At 35.8% G+C, this 17,777-nt stretch overlaps 1 protein-coding gene across 1 annotated transcript in view; it reads left to right on the top strand.

Moving 5' to 3' along the window:
- Positions 1 to 234: 234 nt before the first annotated feature.
- Positions 235 to 17,777, top strand: part of LOC135733873 (uncharacterized) — a 29,470-nt gene continuing 11,927 nt past the window's right edge. The window contains exons 1-10 of the mRNA XM_065252652.2: positions 235 to 613; positions 990 to 1,065; positions 1,983 to 2,333; positions 2,446 to 2,718; positions 4,358 to 4,465; positions 4,770 to 4,835; positions 7,301 to 7,345; positions 7,463 to 7,489; positions 7,599 to 8,025; positions 17,632 to 17,771. Coding sequence (XP_065108724.1) covers positions 1,008 to 1,065; positions 1,983 to 2,333; positions 2,446 to 2,718; positions 4,358 to 4,465; positions 4,770 to 4,835; positions 7,301 to 7,345; positions 7,463 to 7,489; positions 7,599 to 8,025; positions 17,632 to 17,771 — 1,495 coding nt within the window. The 5' untranslated portion in view covers positions 235 to 613; positions 990 to 1,007. The remainder of the gene's footprint in view (positions 614 to 989; positions 1,066 to 1,982; positions 2,334 to 2,445; positions 2,719 to 4,357; positions 4,466 to 4,769; positions 4,836 to 7,300; positions 7,346 to 7,462; positions 7,490 to 7,598; positions 8,026 to 17,631; positions 17,772 to 17,777) is intronic.

Genomic DNA, 17,777 nt, shown 5'->3' with positions numbered 1-17,777 from the left:
ATGTACACTTTAGGCAGCTCCATATCCCACAATGCAACACGATTGTGACGTCACTTCAGCAGCTCGCGCTTTTCACAGTTCAAATGATGGAGGGGGCGGTCTCCACTTTACATGTAATCAAGGGCTTAGAGCGTTTCATTTGAACCCATTTCAAGTGTTCTGCCAGTAGTGGGCACTCGTACAGCATAAGCAATGATGTACATCTGAGTGAACGAGACTGAGGGAAGTTAAAAAATTTAATTGAACGCAGCCCATGCCATTCACTCATTTATGGGGTAAAATGCAACCTGTATATAGGTGTTTTTTGATAATGTAAAAACTTTTTGTTTTATTCAGAATATGCCCAAATATAATGCAGCATGTTTAGTATATTATTTCATTTTGTATAATTAATAAGGGATTCATGATTTCTTTGACAAGGTTTAATGGCTGCCAACCTGAAAATGTGCAGGTGATTAATAGGAGGAGCCGTGTAAGAATTTCAGGTGTATGAGATCATAAGTGAAAGTAAAATCAAACAAGTTTCTGCTTGATCCCTTTGTACAAACTCTCATGAACAGAATTTATTTAGACGCTATAGACGATTTTCAACAAACTTAATGTTGAGCTGAAGGTAAGAATGATGAATTAACAATGTTAAGAAATAAATTGCAGTAAAATAGATTAGAGCAGTGTTGAAATGTGAAATTGTTAACTTAACAATCTGTTTCTACCTCATTGTGATGTTTTTGAGGTTGGTTGGCCTCTCATTTACTTGAAGGTGTTTACTACTTGTTTTATAATGCTGTTTAATAAAGTTTAAACAAATGATGATGAAGCTTTTAATGACTGCATGTTTCTCTTTGATCAGTGTTGAAAAAACATGTCAACGTTACAGGAAGAACTTGTATGACAAGATGGTCATTCACACAATAATCTGTTTTATTGTAAGAAAATGTGTGTGAAGGTGTTTGTCTCTAAACAGATTTTTGTTTTGTCATGTTTTTAAGAAGCTGTGTTTTGGAGTGATGGAGTTCATTTGTGCGACTCTGATTATTTTTATTGGAATCACAGATTCAACAGCAGGTAAATATTCACACAATATAACAAACTCATGGGATGAAGTTGTGTCTAGCTTGTAACCTTAAGGACAGTTAGATTTTGAAACTGATAGGACATTAATGAGGTGCCATTGAGCATATGCCACCTTAACCCTAATTGTTCCCTGGGCACTGCAGTGATTGCTGCTCATTGCTCTGTGTTACAAGTATACAACACACAAGTAGGGTTGCAAAGGGGCGGGAAGTTTCTGGAAACAAATTATCTATGCTCTTGCTCTAATTATATCCACGCAAAGCCAGCTCAAAAGTGCCACAAAATTTCATGCAGTCTATCACGCAATCAGACTTCAAAACAGCAAACAGGGAAAACAATAAAAGGCATGACTTACATTGTATCCAGCCAGCCAACTCCATTTGCCATAAGTGGTAGAAAAGCACACAGACTACAACTGCAATCACTTGACTTGGTCGATCTGGTCCTAGCTTCTTAATGCTTTATTCTTTAAATAAACCCCTTGTAAAAGGTAAATTTGTAAGGATAAAATCATATTTTCCTTCATCTCAAGATATTTCACTTGCTTCCACTGATCAGTACTGTTACAATTTGGAAGGGTTTGGGGCGCACGGTGCTGCGCCCCAAGGCAGATCTGAAACCAGCCAATTAGAGCTCAGCCTCAAGTCACATGCCTTTAAAAAGTTTACTGACTTACATACATACTCATTTGGGTGGCGCCCCCCCCCCCCCCCCACACACACACAACAACAAACTCAGTTTTGATTTTATTTTGTATTAATTTGCACTATATATAATAAAACTTTTTGGTAATATGTTAAAGTAGCTTTCCTCTCTGAACAACTTTAAGCGCCTCCTTTTGACCAGCCGCCACTGCACAACCCTCTCTGACAGCAGATTTCAGACCTGTTTTCTGTCCCTTAAAACAGGTCAATATGCGGTTGTGGGACCTGTAGATCCTCTCCTTACTGTAGCTGGTGAAGATGCAATTCTGCCCTGTTCTCTCAAACCCAACACCAGTGCTGTAAACATGAGAGTCGAGTGGTTTAGAGTTGATCTCAAAGGGTCAATAGTTCATCTCTATGAATCTCATGAAGATAACAACATAAATCAGCTTCAGTCGTACAGAGGAAGAACTGAAGTGTTTAAAGATGAACTTCAGAAAGGAAACACATCACTCAAACTATCAAGAGTTAAATTGTTTGATGAAGGACTTTACAAGTGTTTAATAGAGTATAAATCCTGGAGTGCTGACATCACTGTTGATCTTAGAGTTGAAGGTGAGCAAACCAACACTGTACGAGTTTTATTTTTCTGTTCTGTGCTTGTATAAACTTATAGTTTATAGGCAGAAAATAAACTAAATATATTTTTCACACTTGATGTGTGTAGCTGTAGGAAGTCCTCCACTCATCACTGTAGATGGATTTGATGGTTCTGGTGGACTTCATCTTCAGTGTGAATCTAAAGGTTGGAACCCTGAACCTGAACTTGTGTGGCTGGACAGTGAAGGAGTCACTTTGACATCTGAAAATACAGACAAACAGAGAGAGATGGATGGATTCAGAGTGAAACACATGATAACTGTTTATAACAGAGACAGTAAATATCACTGTAGGGTCATAATGAGACATCACATGATGGACACTGATATTATTCTATCAAGTAAGTACACACACAAACACACACTGATTCTGGTTATGTTGTTCATTTTCTTATGGTCTTAGGATGAATCGAAGCTGTAAAGTAGATGGGCCATTCCACCAAACCGGTGCCATTTTCATGTTGTAACTCGTCAAAATTACAGTTAATTTTTTATCTTTTTTTAACAGTAAGGGCCAGATTAAACTGGGCAAATTAGCACAAAAGCGCAATTGGAGTTGTAATATCTGTGGGTTATTTCTAAAAAGGTGCAAATTAAATAACACAAACGCAAAAGCAGATTTCCATAATGACCAACACAATCAACTAAGAGCAGCACAAATTAGTTCAGGGTCACAAATAAGCAGAGCTGACGAGGTGCAGGTGAACTAACACCTGATGCGCTTGAGTTCAGCACCACGGACATCCCAGCTAACAAAGCCAAAGTACACTGAGGACAAAAAATTTAAGTTTACAAGAAGTTTTGAAACACCTGGTAAAAAATAACATAGCTTGGCAAACAAGGTGTGTTCGACTTAATGCAGCTCTGCGCAGACTAATCAGCGGTTGACTTGAAGCAGTGCATGCCGGTTAGAAATTTTGTCTGACTTAAGCTGGAACTGAAGACATGTGACTATGACATATGGTTTTAAAGAACCATGAGAGCGCTTTGAGAGTTGCTGGCTGGCTTAGCCCGCGCCGCCTCTCCAGATCCAGTCAGAAAACAAATTTGGCCCAGATTTGGCATGTGTCTGGCACAGCTGGTATTCATCTGGCAATGGCATACAGCATGTGGGCCAAACATGGCCCAGGTTTTCAGAGATGGCACTGGGTTAAGGACGAGAAAAGTGACTTTGGATCTTTACATGACCTTCAGAAGATCCAGATCATGTCACTACCTTATACAAATGTGACTTGTGGAATATTTCTAGATTTTCAGAGGGGGAACATATTGGGAACAGGACTAAGTGAAATCCTGGGAACATGAAAAATTATAATTTTTTTACAATGGTAAAAATATTTAAAGCAAAGATTGGATATGGACCTACACAAATATGCAAGAAAAAGATATCTGAAGAATTTTATGCTTTATATTTAAAGGTAAAGTATAGAGATTGAGAGCCAGGACGGATACAAATTCTTTTTTTCAGTGTTCTATGCAGTTTTTTATAAAAAAAATTAATTGTAAATTTTAATAAAAGTTTAAAGTTGGTGTAAGATTAGCATGCAGGACACTGCTTAATAATAAAATGTATTTTAGAGTTTTCTTGCATTTTTTGTCCTGGAAACAGAAATGCCACAGATTTGGTAGAATGGCCCAGATGAAAATATTCAAAATTCAAGTGAATAATCATTGATATTAAGTGAAGGGGTTATATGACCCCTAACATTTTAATAAATCTATAGGGTTAAATTTTGATAATTTGCTTTAACCATTTAAAAGACATATTTTTATTTTTTATAAAATTATTCATATTGCTTTCCCCACACAGTTTAACTGGGTGTTTATACATAAAGATGTCCAGCTGGTTCTGTTTTAAAATGATGATCATATCTAAATAAAGTTAGACAGTCTAAGTTGCACTGGATTTGAGCCTAGTATAGTACAACATTTGCATATATTAATAATGAAATAGTAAGTTTTGTAAGTTTTCTTTTACAGGTAAAATGTTTAACTCTTGGAGGACATCAGTGGTCCTGATTTCATTTGCTGTTATATTCAGTGTGATCACTGGGATATTGATAGCTATGTTCATCTATAGACACAGAGGTAACATTCATGTTTGTTTTATTATGTTTACCTTTTCAGGTTTAGATTCACTTCATCATCACCTGAGCACACCGTGATTTGAGATTTCACTTCTCATACTGTAGTGCTTAAAAGTCAATAATTTATACTTTTCAGACAGATTTATGATTTGTGCTGTAAACTGAACTGCACACATTATCATGTAAAGACATCAGTGTCAAGTGGAAGTGGGCAAATCAAAGTTTAAACCAGACAACCGTATTAATGGTAAATAATGCATGTTTGTAGTTGTAAAGAAATAATTTCAATGTTTTTTCCACTTCAGAAATACAGAGAAAGAAACTGAGTGAAGACGAGAGACTAAAGACTGAAGAGAGTAGACTAAAAAATGGTAATATTGGTTCTCATTCACTAAGCATGCATACGCACAAATTTGTTTGTAAAATGTGCGTATAGACGTTTTAACTTACAAATCATGATTCAACAAAAACTTTCATATAAATTTATTTTAAATCTAGGCAAAAACGTAAGAACAACTTAGGCCACACATGCACAATTAAAATTAACAAGGAAAAAGAACCCTATAATATATATCTGTATACTATAATATATATCTGTGTATAATTTATATATTTTTTCCTTGTTCATGATTATTGCGCACATGTGGTCTAAGTTGTTCTTACGTTTTTGGCATAGTGGGCATTTTATTCCAAAAACTGTTATTTCAGGACGCAGCATTGAGATCCCTCGAAAAGGAATGCCTCGGATACGACTGTAATCTTTGTTCCCTGAGATAACTTGACATAACTCCTTGTGCCTGTAGCACTTGCTTCATTTTCCCCAGAAGCTGGCATACGTTGTTTACGCTTCCTATTTATACCCTCTGGTATCTGCCGTCACTTGTGACATCATCTCTCGTTGCTGATAAAATAGGAACTAGTTAAGTTATTTAGATGTGTGCATGCTAAAGTTTCATTTAATGACGCAACGTCTTGTTCCCTATCTCAGGGAACATAGGATACAGTAGTAATCATGATGTTTTCTATGTAAAGAGAATTAATGCCGAAATACTATTGACTCTTGTGTTGATCTGAAGCTCAAATAATGGTCATTATGATCAAGAGTTTACACAAACATCTGTATTTCTATTGTGTGATTTAATATTAAAAATCAGATCAAACTTTACAAAATAGTTACAGCGGGGAAAATAAGTATTTGACACATCAGCATTTTTATCAGTAAGGTGATTTCTAAGTGGGCTATTGACACAAAATTTCCACCAGATGTAGCCATCAAGAAAAATATTGAATTCATACAAAAGAAATCAGAACATTTAAGTATACAAGTTGAGTCATAATAAATAAAGTGAAATGACACAGGGTATAAGTATTGAACACATGAAGAGAACAAGGTGCAAAATGGCATAGAAAGCCAGGAGGTCACCTGAAATCTGTCAGTATTGAGAGAGAAACCCTGTTCCATATCAGTACGAATTGATATCAGCTGCTTTAGTCCTAATTGATGGCCTATATAGGCTTCTCATTACACGGGGGGCACACAGGAAAGACTTCATGATGGGTAAAAGCAAGAACTCTTTCGAGAACTATGTAATCTTATTGTTGAAAAGCATTTTGATGGGAATGGTTATAGGCGCATTTACAGAATGCTGAATGTTCCTGTGAGCACTGTGGGGGCCATTATACGGAAATGGAAAGAGCATCACCTCACCATAAACCGGCCAAGATCAGGTGCTCCACGTAAGATCTCTGTGTGAGGAGTCCAAAGAATAAACAGGAGAGTTCATCAAGAGCCAAGAACCACTCGGGTACAAATTCAGGAAGACCTTGTATCAGCAGGTACTGTTGTTTCAAAGAAAACTATAAGCAATGCACTGAACCGCCATGGCATCCATGGACGCTCACCACGCAAGACTCCATTGCTGAACAAAAAGTATGTTGAGGCTCGGTTAAAGTTTGCGAAAGAGCATTTGGAGAAGTCTGTGAATTATTGGGAGACTATAGTATGATCACATGAAAGCAAAATTTAACTTTTTGGCAGTCATTCTACACCCCATGTTTGGAGAAGAAATGGCACTGCACACCACGCCAAGAACACCATACCAACAGTTAAGTTTGGGGGTGGAAGCATCATGGTTTGGGGCTGCTTTTCAGCAAGGGGTACTGGCAGACTTCATATTATTGAAGGCAGGATGAATGGAGAAATGTACCGGGACATTCTGGATAAAAATCTGCTGCCATCTACCAGAAAGCTGAAAATGAAAAGAGGGTGGACGTTTCAACATGACAATGATCCCAAACACAAGGCAAAGGAAACAATGAAGTGGTCAATCAATCACCTGACCTAAATCCCATAGAAAATCTATGGAGAGAACTGAAAATCAAAGTTCACAAAAGAGGCCCAATGAACCTTGAAGATTTAAAGACTATTTGTTTGGAAGAATGGTCCAGAATCACCCCTGAGCAATGCAGACGACTGGTCTCTCCATACAAGAGGCGTCTAGAAGCTGTAATCACCAACAAAGGCTTTTCTACAAAGTATTAAATAAAGTGTGTTCAATACTTATTCCCTGTGTCATTTGACTTTATTTATTATGACTCAACTTGTATACTTAAATGTTCTGATTTCTTTGTATGAATATTTGGCTTGATGGCGGAATCTGGTGGAAATTTTGTGTCAATAGCCCACTTAGAAATCTCCTTACTGATACTGAAAATGCTGATGTGTCAAATACTTATTTTCCTCACTGTAAATGCTTGTGTTAATAATTGTTGTTTAAAGTTTAATTTTATTTTACTTAATCTCTTTTCTCTCCTCTTTACAACTTAAACTCTCTAGAATGTGAGAGACTTGCAATGATAGAGAAGGGGACTGTAGAAAGTTGTGAGTTTATTTTCATATCTTTATTCAATTATTAGATTTTACTATAAATGTTTTAATGTCATTCACAATGTTCTATTATGATCCATGTTTAACTCTTTACTGTCTTTCTGTTTTTAGTGAAATCCCTCTTGAGAAAATTTGCAGGTAAGTTAAAGCTTTATGACATCATTAAAGTGTTATAGATCTACAGCTGTTTGATAAGACTGTATGTGGTTTTCTTGACACATTGAATTGTTTGTTAATATTTTAACAGTGAATGTGACTCTGGATCCTGATTCAGCTCATCCAGATCTCATTGTGTTTAATGATGGGAAACAAGTGAGATATGAAAAACAATCAGGAACCGTGAAGGATGAAGACCAAAAGTCAAATAACAAGTTTGATGAGGAACTCTGTGTTCTTGGAAAGGAAGGATTCACCTCAAAGTGTTTTTACTATGAGGTGCAGGTGAAGGGTTTAAGTGAGTGGTTTGTGGGTGTGGCCAAAGAATCTGTTAAGAGGAAGGGGTTTGTTAGTCTGAATCCTGAGAAGGGTTACTGGGTGGCTGGTTTGAGAGGAGGAAAGTATCAGGCTAGTGAGTATCCATATATTCCTATTTCTGTGAGCGTGAAGCCTCAGAGAGTCGGGGTGTTTGTGGATAATGATGAGGGTCGAGTCTCTTTTTATGATGTGGAGTCTATGTGTCATATCTACTCTTTTACTGATCAATCTTTTAATGAGAAACTACATCCGATCTTTTGGCATAGTAACTCTGCACCTCTCATCATCTGTGATCTCTGAGATTTAATCTAAATATAAAAATCCTCTCCTTAAGTTATTTGTGTAACTTGGATGATATTATACACAGGGACGTGCGTGTCATTTTCAGTAACATACATTTGATGCTGATCTGGTAGGCTCTGGCATAAAGCTTGTGGCACTGGAAAGCCTTGTTGAATGCTGTTCACTACTAATGGACTGTAACAATCTTCTCAATAATGTCATGGGGAGTCATTTACCACCTGTTGAATCTTTGTCTAGTCAGACTGAGCATTGAGAACACAACTAAGATTATTCAGTTAACTCTGCTCATTTTGGGCCCTATCATACACCTGGCCCAATGCAGCGCAAGTGTTTTTAACTTTTCACTTTCAAGTCCTGCACCACGTTGTTTACATACCAAATGCATTTGCACCCATTTGTGCGCCCATAGCTGGTCTGAAATAGAAGTGTTTAGGCGCATTGTTGGTGCATTGCTATTTTAAGGCATCTGAAAAGGACTGTGCCACTGACCAACTAAAATTTGATCTAAAGTCAATGGCACATTTTTTACATTTATATTTTATATAGTATTATGCACCTATAAATGGGACGACAATGTCCTAATTACACACACAACCATTTGTGACATGTGCTGGCAAAATGAGTCAGAATGAGCACATTTTCAAAAATGAGTTTATTTATTTTGGCATTCTCTATTAAACTAAAACTTAAAAAAGTATGATTTGTTAAAATCTAATAAAAATTATAGAGCTACACCTGTTTGAAGTTGACAGAGTCAGCAAAGTCATTTGTGAAAAATCGAGTTTTTGAGCGTTCAAAAACAAAATGACTGCATCCATATCTTATAATCACTGATAAAACTAATAGATTAGGCACACACAAAGTCAAAACCAATATCTATAGGAATATATATGTTTAACTTTTTCCTTTCTTTTATTGTTTGATTGATGTTGAGACAGTCAGCTTTAAGATTGACTGTATTGCACGGATGTAATATAATGTTACACATCAGATATTTTTTCCTCACAGTTAACCAAACACTCACTTAAGACATAACAGATTATATCTGTGTAAATTCTTGACAAAACAGATATTTTTTAAACTGTAATTCTGCGTATATGTGTATATATCGGGTTCGCTCACTCCCGCATATGTGTACATGCTTCGGATCTGTCAATCAGTGAGAAGAAAATCGTGTTCAAGTCTGTAACTCTTAATAACTCTTTTACCATCAGGAAAGTCCTGCACTTCATTTTCTAATGTTTCTAAACCAAAATCAAAATGTCAGATGCGCATGTGGATGGATGCATCCACAATCAATACTTATACTTTTGCCTGTAGCTCAAAATTAGACAGTGCGCATTACGACTCATTTTGCCAACACGGGTCAGATTTTTAAATATGAAAAATTAAAGGATTAAAATGTAAAAGATTATTATTGTGTTTCTTGGATAATCGTGTGTCATATGGTGAGATGAAAAACACAACGGTCTCTCAGGTTCTGAAACGTTGCGGTTCTCAAAATGTTTGTAAATCTCCTGTTTGTTACAAATAAAGTATTTTTTGAGTGAAAACCTTTTTTTTTTTGCATATTTGTAAATTATTCTTGTAAAAATATTTTTTGAGTTTACAGTGATCATGTATCCATACTTTTTCAGGACACACCCTAAGTGTACTTGCGCTGTGCACTATAGATCATACGCTTAGATCATTAAAATAGGGCCTTTATTTTATCATCGCTTTATCTTCCTGATGGTCTTCTCCATCTCTGTCTCATGGATGAGTAAAAGTGTTAACTCACAACAGAGTTGACTAACTTTAAGTAACAGACAAGATCATTATCCTGATAGAGACTGACATCATGACCTACAGTATTATCAACAATAAATAACACACTTCATTAAATCATCAGCATGTTTTGTTTAAAATATTCCTGTAGTCACTTTGTGAAGTCCTGTCACAGTTCTGACTTCAGTTTGTGTAAATGTTCATGACTCCTGATTATAATTTGTTAATTACTAATTTTTAGTCTGATTGTATTTTGCTCATTGGGAAGACAAAGTGAGACAAAGAAAAATATGTAACATAAGATTGTGAATGAACATTTTACATTTTCTTGGAAATTTATTGTTAAGAGATGTTTGTTCATTGTTTATTCATTGTGATTAACACATGTGTCACATCAATAAATCTTTTGTAGTCATTTTTTTTCTTATTGATTTCACTTTGGCATTAAATATATTTGTGAAACTGTCTGTAAAATTCTGTCAACTATTGTAATGTTTTACCATTTAGTACAATTTTTCCAACTCATTTTTTTTTTTTTTTTGCTATTCAAATGAAACAGTGATGATTTCTTAAAAACACGCATGTGTGGTTCATAAAATGAAGGAAGCATAGAAAATGTGCGTATGTCTCACTTTCAGACGTGAAATCTATAAATCACAAATGAGCTTAAAATTGTGCACAGCTGAACAGTTGCAGATTTCCGTCTTTAAACGATTTCTAATTATTGTCATTGACATATAAAAGAGCACATGTTAATGTTTAAATCCTTTTGAGCAGCAAGAATGGCTTATTTTCCAAAAACCTGCAACAATCGTACAAGTTAACACCTGCTCAGACCCTGACGTAGTGCTAGGCACTTTTCCACGTCAAAGACAGTTTTTGTAAATATGGACTTTGTTGTGGATTTTTGCGTACACACACTTTACGATCATATCTGTGTTTATGCACACTTTATAAATGAGGCCCCAGGTCTCATTGCATCCGATTGAGAAAATGTAAACAGCACTAAGAACTGTTTGCAATATCAATGGACTTTAAATGTATCAGTCACATGTACTTTACACTCTTCAGTGCTTGAAACAGATTATATCTCCACTTTATCCCACAAAAGCCTTCATTGTATTTGGCTGTTGTTGTCTGAATATGGCACTCCATTAGGATTACAGCACAGCTGTGTTGATCTGTGTTTTAATTTTGCTTTTGGTTCTTTGTCATCTGTTATCTGCGTCTAACTCGAGAGATAAACCTCCAGGGGCAAAACCATTGCCACTGGAAATCTACTTAATGCTGGATGTCAAAAGACCATATTTGAGTTTCTATGAGGTGATTTAACACAGAACCAGACAAACCTGACTGATGAGATACCAGACACAATGTTTCCAACGAACTTATAAAACCATTTCTCATGGGTTAAAGATCTTAAGTTACATTGAACGCTCTGAATCAAGAACATATTTGGAGTCTCTGAAGATGAACTGAATCTCACTCCAGCTGTGGGCTTCACATTGAATCCATCACCACACAAACTGTGTGAAGTCAAAAGTTTTAATATCTGTGGAACTGAAAATGAAAACTGTCTTAAAAGATATCTGAAGCTAAATAATGTAAATGTCAGATTGCACATAATCTTCTAAAAATTTGACCCAAGAAACAGTAAGAATATGACCATCCCACACCTGAAACACCACAAATTCATGTTAAACCTTATAATTAATAAAAGTTCAAAGATTCCAGTCAACACAAAAAGAGAAAATGAACTCCTGTTTATCAGAATGATGGGAGGAGCTTCACACTTCAGGTATGGGTAACACTTTATTTTACGACCCGCAAAGTACCGCGTAATTAAACCGAATTTACAGCGTACCTATTTGTAACACCAGAGTACCTCTAAAGTACGTACTTGTAGTTATAAGGGAATAATATTTTAAGTTTGGGGTAATAAGGGGGTAAGAATATATGGAAAATTATTCTCTAAGTATTTCATAACTACAGGGTACCTATTGTAATATTACGTGGTATGTATGACTTACGTCTATGGGTAATATGGTCTATGTGTAATATGTTTTTTTTTTCATATTTGCTACTTACCTGATGAAGTGTTTTGTATAGCCTACAGTTGATGTCTACAAGCCACGTCGGCAAATAAAATATAACACACAATAAAGATAATAGCAACTTGTACCTCTTTGATCTGTATATGTATACAGGAGTTACCAGGTAACTCTTATATTTGCGGGCTGTAAATTGAAGTGGGGCTTATTCCCCGATTGTTCTGTGTATGTACCAGGTAACTCTTATATTTGCGGGCTGTAAATTGAAGTGGGGCTTATTCCCCGATTGTTCTGTGTATGTACCAGGTAACTCTTATATTTGCGGGCTGTAAATTGAAGTGGGGCTTATTCCCCGCTTGTTCTGTGTATGTACCAGGTAACTCTCATATTTGCGGGCTGTAAACTAAAGTGGTGCTTTGTTCACCTCTTGTTAATAAATGTTATAGGGTAAATACCATAAACATACAGAATATTGTTATTTTTATTTTAAAACAACTTATTTCAAAACATCTTTAAAACACTATAATTAAGCCAACACTTAATGTTTATTATCACATAACTTTTATTTAAAATAAAAAGTCATGACATTTTTTCATTGTTTTTGCGGCTTGGCTTCCTCTGTTGGTGTTCTTGTCCACTCGGATGATGAGTTGATGTCGTCTCACAAATGCTGTTCTGCATTACATATAAAAAACATAAATGAAAGCCTTCAGTAAATGTTTCTTCACTGTGCCTTGACAGAAACAGAGTTTTCTAAGCCAGTTACGTTTATAAATTTTAGGCTTACTTATGTGCTAGCTAACCTGCTACCGTTAGCTAGCAACTTTCTTGAAAAACATTGTTTGAAATGCGTGAGTCATGTATTAACAAAACCAGTCACCTTATCCAGCATGCGGAACCTGCTAACATCACTCGCAGCTGTACTCCACAGTGTAGAACGTTTTTAAAACCTCTTAAAGAAATTTCACCTCAGGATCACGTTCCAGCAAACCTCCTGCAGACGACCGCGCGCTCTACACCTGCGCAGTAGTCTACGCATGTAGTCGTCTTTTGCTTTAGCGGGAGCTGATATCTGCTGTTGTTTCATTCTGGTTTGCCATTGCGTAAATTATATTTGGCTAAAATACTTTACAGTAAATAAATTGCAAAGCACCACTTAAAATATGTCCGCAAATGTAGGAGTTTCCTGGTAAATAGGGAATAAGTTGCTATTTTTATTGTACTTACCTTAAAAAAAAGATAACCACATTAAATCAGCTTGACTTTTGTTATTAAAAGCAAGTAATATAGGCTACTAAAATAAAAGTGATATGCTGTTATATTTATTTGCCGATGTGGCTCGTAGACATTGACTGTATACAACATTCAGTAGTCAATATGAAAAATTCACAATAAAAAATAAATAAAACGTAATTTCCCCATAGACTTGACTAAGTCATACATACCACGTAATATTACAATAGGTACCCTGTTGTTATAAAATACTTAGAGTATAAATAATTTATAATTCTTCATATTCTTACCCCCTTATTACCCCAAACTTAAAATATTATTCCCTTATACCTACAGGTTACCTACCCTGTTGTTACAAATAGGTACGCTGTAAATTCGGTTTAATTACGCGGTACTTTGCGGGTCGTAAAATAAAGTGTTACCGAACTACTTCTTCCGCCACGGATTTGAGGGCGGCCAGAATGACAGGTAACACTTTCGGCTGCTTTGAAGCTCATAACAACTCAATGGACGAATTAGCCGTTTCTTTATATTACCGTTTCTTGGTCACAAAGTGTAGTTTTAAGATTAGTTCAGTCGGGAATATATATTTATTATATTTAAATCTGCAGTCGATTAGTAAAGATGGCGCCTGTTTGAAAGTTTGCTTAGTGAGATTCGGTACGTATGAGAACCAAAGCATGAGCGGACGTCAGTGTTCACTCGCCCTGCTGACCACCGCCCTCTCTGGGCTACATCTCTGACAGGGATTCCCTGGCTCTTATATTCGCCTTGTTTGTTTTTGATGGTCAAAATGAGATCAAATCTGCAGTATTTGGTGTCATGATAAAACGATTACTTGTTTTCTAATTCATATTTAGTGTCTTTTGTGTTGTTATTGTTTTGACGCGAGGTAAAAGTTAATAAAACTATACTTATATAATGTTACTATTGGTTTCCCATTTACTCTTAACGCGATACGAGCACTCGATTATTATTAGACTTGGTCTTGTCAGTACTATATAAAAATGTTTTTTATAAGTGTCAGAGAGATGTTTTTGCATGCTGCTTATAAATATACCAGTGGCGATATCTCATAACATGTTTTAATAGTCACGTCGTGATTAAATAAATGATCAATGTCCACATTTAAAAGCTGCGGAGCTTACCTGCAGTTCCACGGTGTTTTCGCGTTCTGATAAGAGATATAGCTCCAGAAGAAAAACAGAGTGTTTACATTCCTCTTTCCAAGTGTCCACACGATGTGACAAGACATTAATCCCATTAAGTTTAACGTAACATCCAAAAGCGCTGATCTTAGACGGAATAATAACTTCCGATTGGGATTCACCGACTGATTTACGAGCTAGTGAACTAATATGACACACGGAGAGTGTTTAAAAACAGGGCGTCTGTGTTTTTCCATTCACAGATGAGCCTGTTTAGGACCTCCATTCACTAGGTGGTGGAATGATACGAAAGGTGAAGCGGTTACAGTGCCGTTATCAGCACAATATCGCATAGCTCTTAGCCAATCAGATTCGAGAACCAGCAAGAACTGTTGTATAATAAGTGTTAACAGCACCATGAACTGATTGCAATATCAATGAACCTTTAATGTATCAGCCACACCTAATTTACACTCTTCAGTTCTTGTTACAGATATCTCCACTTTATCCTACAAATTCTCAACTGACTTGTCTTTGGGTGTTGTCTGAATATGGGGCTTCTTCAGAATTACAGCACAGCACTGTTGATCTGTGTTTTAATTCTGCTTATGGTTCTTTATCATCTCTTCTCTGGGTCTAACTCGAGAGATGAACCTCCAGGGCCAAAACCATTGCCACTACTAAATCTGCTAATGCTGGATGTCAACAGACCATTTTTGAGTCTTTGTGAGGGAGTTAACACAGAACCAGACAAACCTGACTGATGAGACACCAGACACAATACCGTTTCCAAGGAACTTATAAAACCATTTCACACGGGTTAAAGATCTTAAGTTACATTAAATGCTCTGAATCAAGAACATATTTGGAGTCTCTGAAGATGAACTGAATCTCACTCCAGCTGTGGGCTTCACATTGAATTCATCACCACACAAACTGTGTGCAGTCAAAAGTTTTGATATCTGTGGCACTGAAATGTCAGACTGCACATAATCTTCTAAAAATGTATTTACTTTATGCCAAATATAATTCATGTTATTGGTGTATTATATGGTGTAAAAAGCAACCTAAACATTTAAGTGTTTTGTATGAGATTCAGCTTGTTTTGAGTTTTGTTGTTTGTCCTTTTTATAAATAAATAAGATTTAATTTACTGTCAGGGCAAAATGTATAGAGAGTAGGCTATTTGTATGTTCATGTGAATTATTTGACAAATACAATAAAACCTGTATTTTTATTATTTATAAGGATATCAATATTTATTTTACAAGGTGTTATGACTGCAAACAAGTTTAGTTTATTTCATAGCAATACAACATATTGACCCATGAAACAGTAAGAATATGACCAATCCCACACCTAAAACACCACAAATTCACGTTAAACACTTCAAGCTTAAAGATTTCAGTCCACACAACGAGAGAAAATGAACTCAGATTCCTGTTTATCAGAATGATGGGAGGAGCTGTGTGAGCACTTCAGGTGTATGATCGAGATCAAAAGTGAAAGTAAAATTTAACAAGTTACTGCTTGATCACACAAACGCTCATAAACAGAATTTAATCAGACACTTTAGACGATTGTGAACAAACTTTATGTTCAGCTGAAGGTAAGAATGATGAATTAACTGAGTCTGTGTAAGTCTTACATTAGTGTAGTTGAGAGGTCATGTATGTGATTTCAACATATATTGAATGTAAATTATATTAAACAATAAATACAATTAATAAAGATTACAGGAGTGTTATAATGTGCATTTGTTAACCTAAAAATCTGTTTCTACCTCATTCTGATGTTTGTGAGGTTGTGTTGCCTCTCTTCTGTTTACTACATGTGTGTAAAAGTTTAATCCTATCCACACTATTCCTGAGGTAAATGCGGGCGACGCCATCTTGAGCTCAGATGGGTAAAACTTCCGGTGAGCCACTACAGCTAATAATAGTCCTATTGCGAGGGATACGAGTCTGCCGTTTTGACTGGCATTTTAATGCTTATTATGAAATCCAGGAAGATCGGCATAATTTTTTTGCAGTTAGGGGTTAACATAATAGATGATACAAACGCAGTAAACCTTTACAAAACGGTTGTTTTAACTGTAATACACGCTCAAGAACTGAATGTTTATGTGGCGCACGTGCATCTATTAACTGTATCCACACATCCATCCAGTAAAACCTTTCATAGAAACTGACAGTGAACAATAAATACAATAATTATTCAAAAACAACATATTATGCAGATAAAAATATGCTGATTTATTTATTCTGCTACTAGGGCCTATATATTATTACAAAAATGAGATTACAGCACATAATATATAGCCTACGACATTAACTGCTTATTAGTTAATGTTTATAATAGTTTGTGATGTGTTACGCATACCGTTACTTTTGTTGTGTTTTAAATGAATTATTTAAGCAAATAATTTCATAAGCTCATGTCTTATTTACTGTATAATATTTTCATAAAACGAAAACTGAAAACATGTAATAGGAGTTTAATATGTTTATTATGGTTTGTTTAAATAACTTACATTGTATTGAATGAGAAGCATAAGTTACTGCTGCTGTCGGATCGCGTGAAGCTTGATGTGTAGCCATAAAAACTCGATAAGTCAATAAAAAATTGCAGTTTAAAAAAACCTCACACCAGGGACAGTTGTGACATTTTAAACCATCACCTGAAACGTTTAAAAACAAGAAGTCTCTGTATATTCCATGTATTAAACACTCGACTGACTGTCCCACTGTAGAGATACGGCATGTCTCTGTGCTTTTATTTGCACATTGAAGATCCGTCGCCCCCGAGGAACAACATGAAACGATTGAATATATATTGATGTATCAGGACACTTCTTAATTTCATCCTCACACTGGTTCATACATGAAATTATGACCGTAATCATCATGGAAATCGCCGGCTCTAGTCCAGTGACAGTACGCGCCGGAAGTCGCACCCACAATTCGCGCAAAGCGTCATGGGGCGTAGGAATAGTGTGGATATTACAAATGTTGATGAAGATTTGAATGTGTGTGCATATGATCAGTATTGAATAAAAGATGTTAGGATTACAGGATGAACTTGAGAATCTAATATGTGAGTGATTGACCAACCAAAAGTTTTTTCAGAGGAGCTAAGGGAAAGGTTTCCTCCAAAATGTCTTGTGTGTTCTTTTATTTCCAGCAACCAAATAAAATATTTACCAAATCAATATAAACCTGACTTGCCAATGTTTTCTTGCAATTGTTAGACATTTACATTTTAATCTGTTTTATTGAAAGTCATTGTAGGTATGAATGAAAAGTTGTGTTTGTACTTGTTTTTGTATGGGTTTGTGTCTAAAAACATTTTTTTGTCATGTTTTTGAGAAGCTGTGTTTTGGAGTGATGGACTTCATTTGTGTGACTCTGATGATTATTATTGGAATTAAAGATTCAACAGCAGGTAAAT

This window comes from Paramisgurnus dabryanus, chromosome 3, assembly GCF_030506205.2.
Source record: "Paramisgurnus dabryanus chromosome 3, PD_genome_1.1, whole genome shotgun sequence".
NCBI lineage: Eukaryota > Metazoa > Chordata > Actinopteri > Cypriniformes > Cobitidae > Paramisgurnus > Paramisgurnus dabryanus.
Note: the sequence above shows the minus strand (reverse complement) of the source record. Positions and strands in the feature narration are given on the sequence as shown.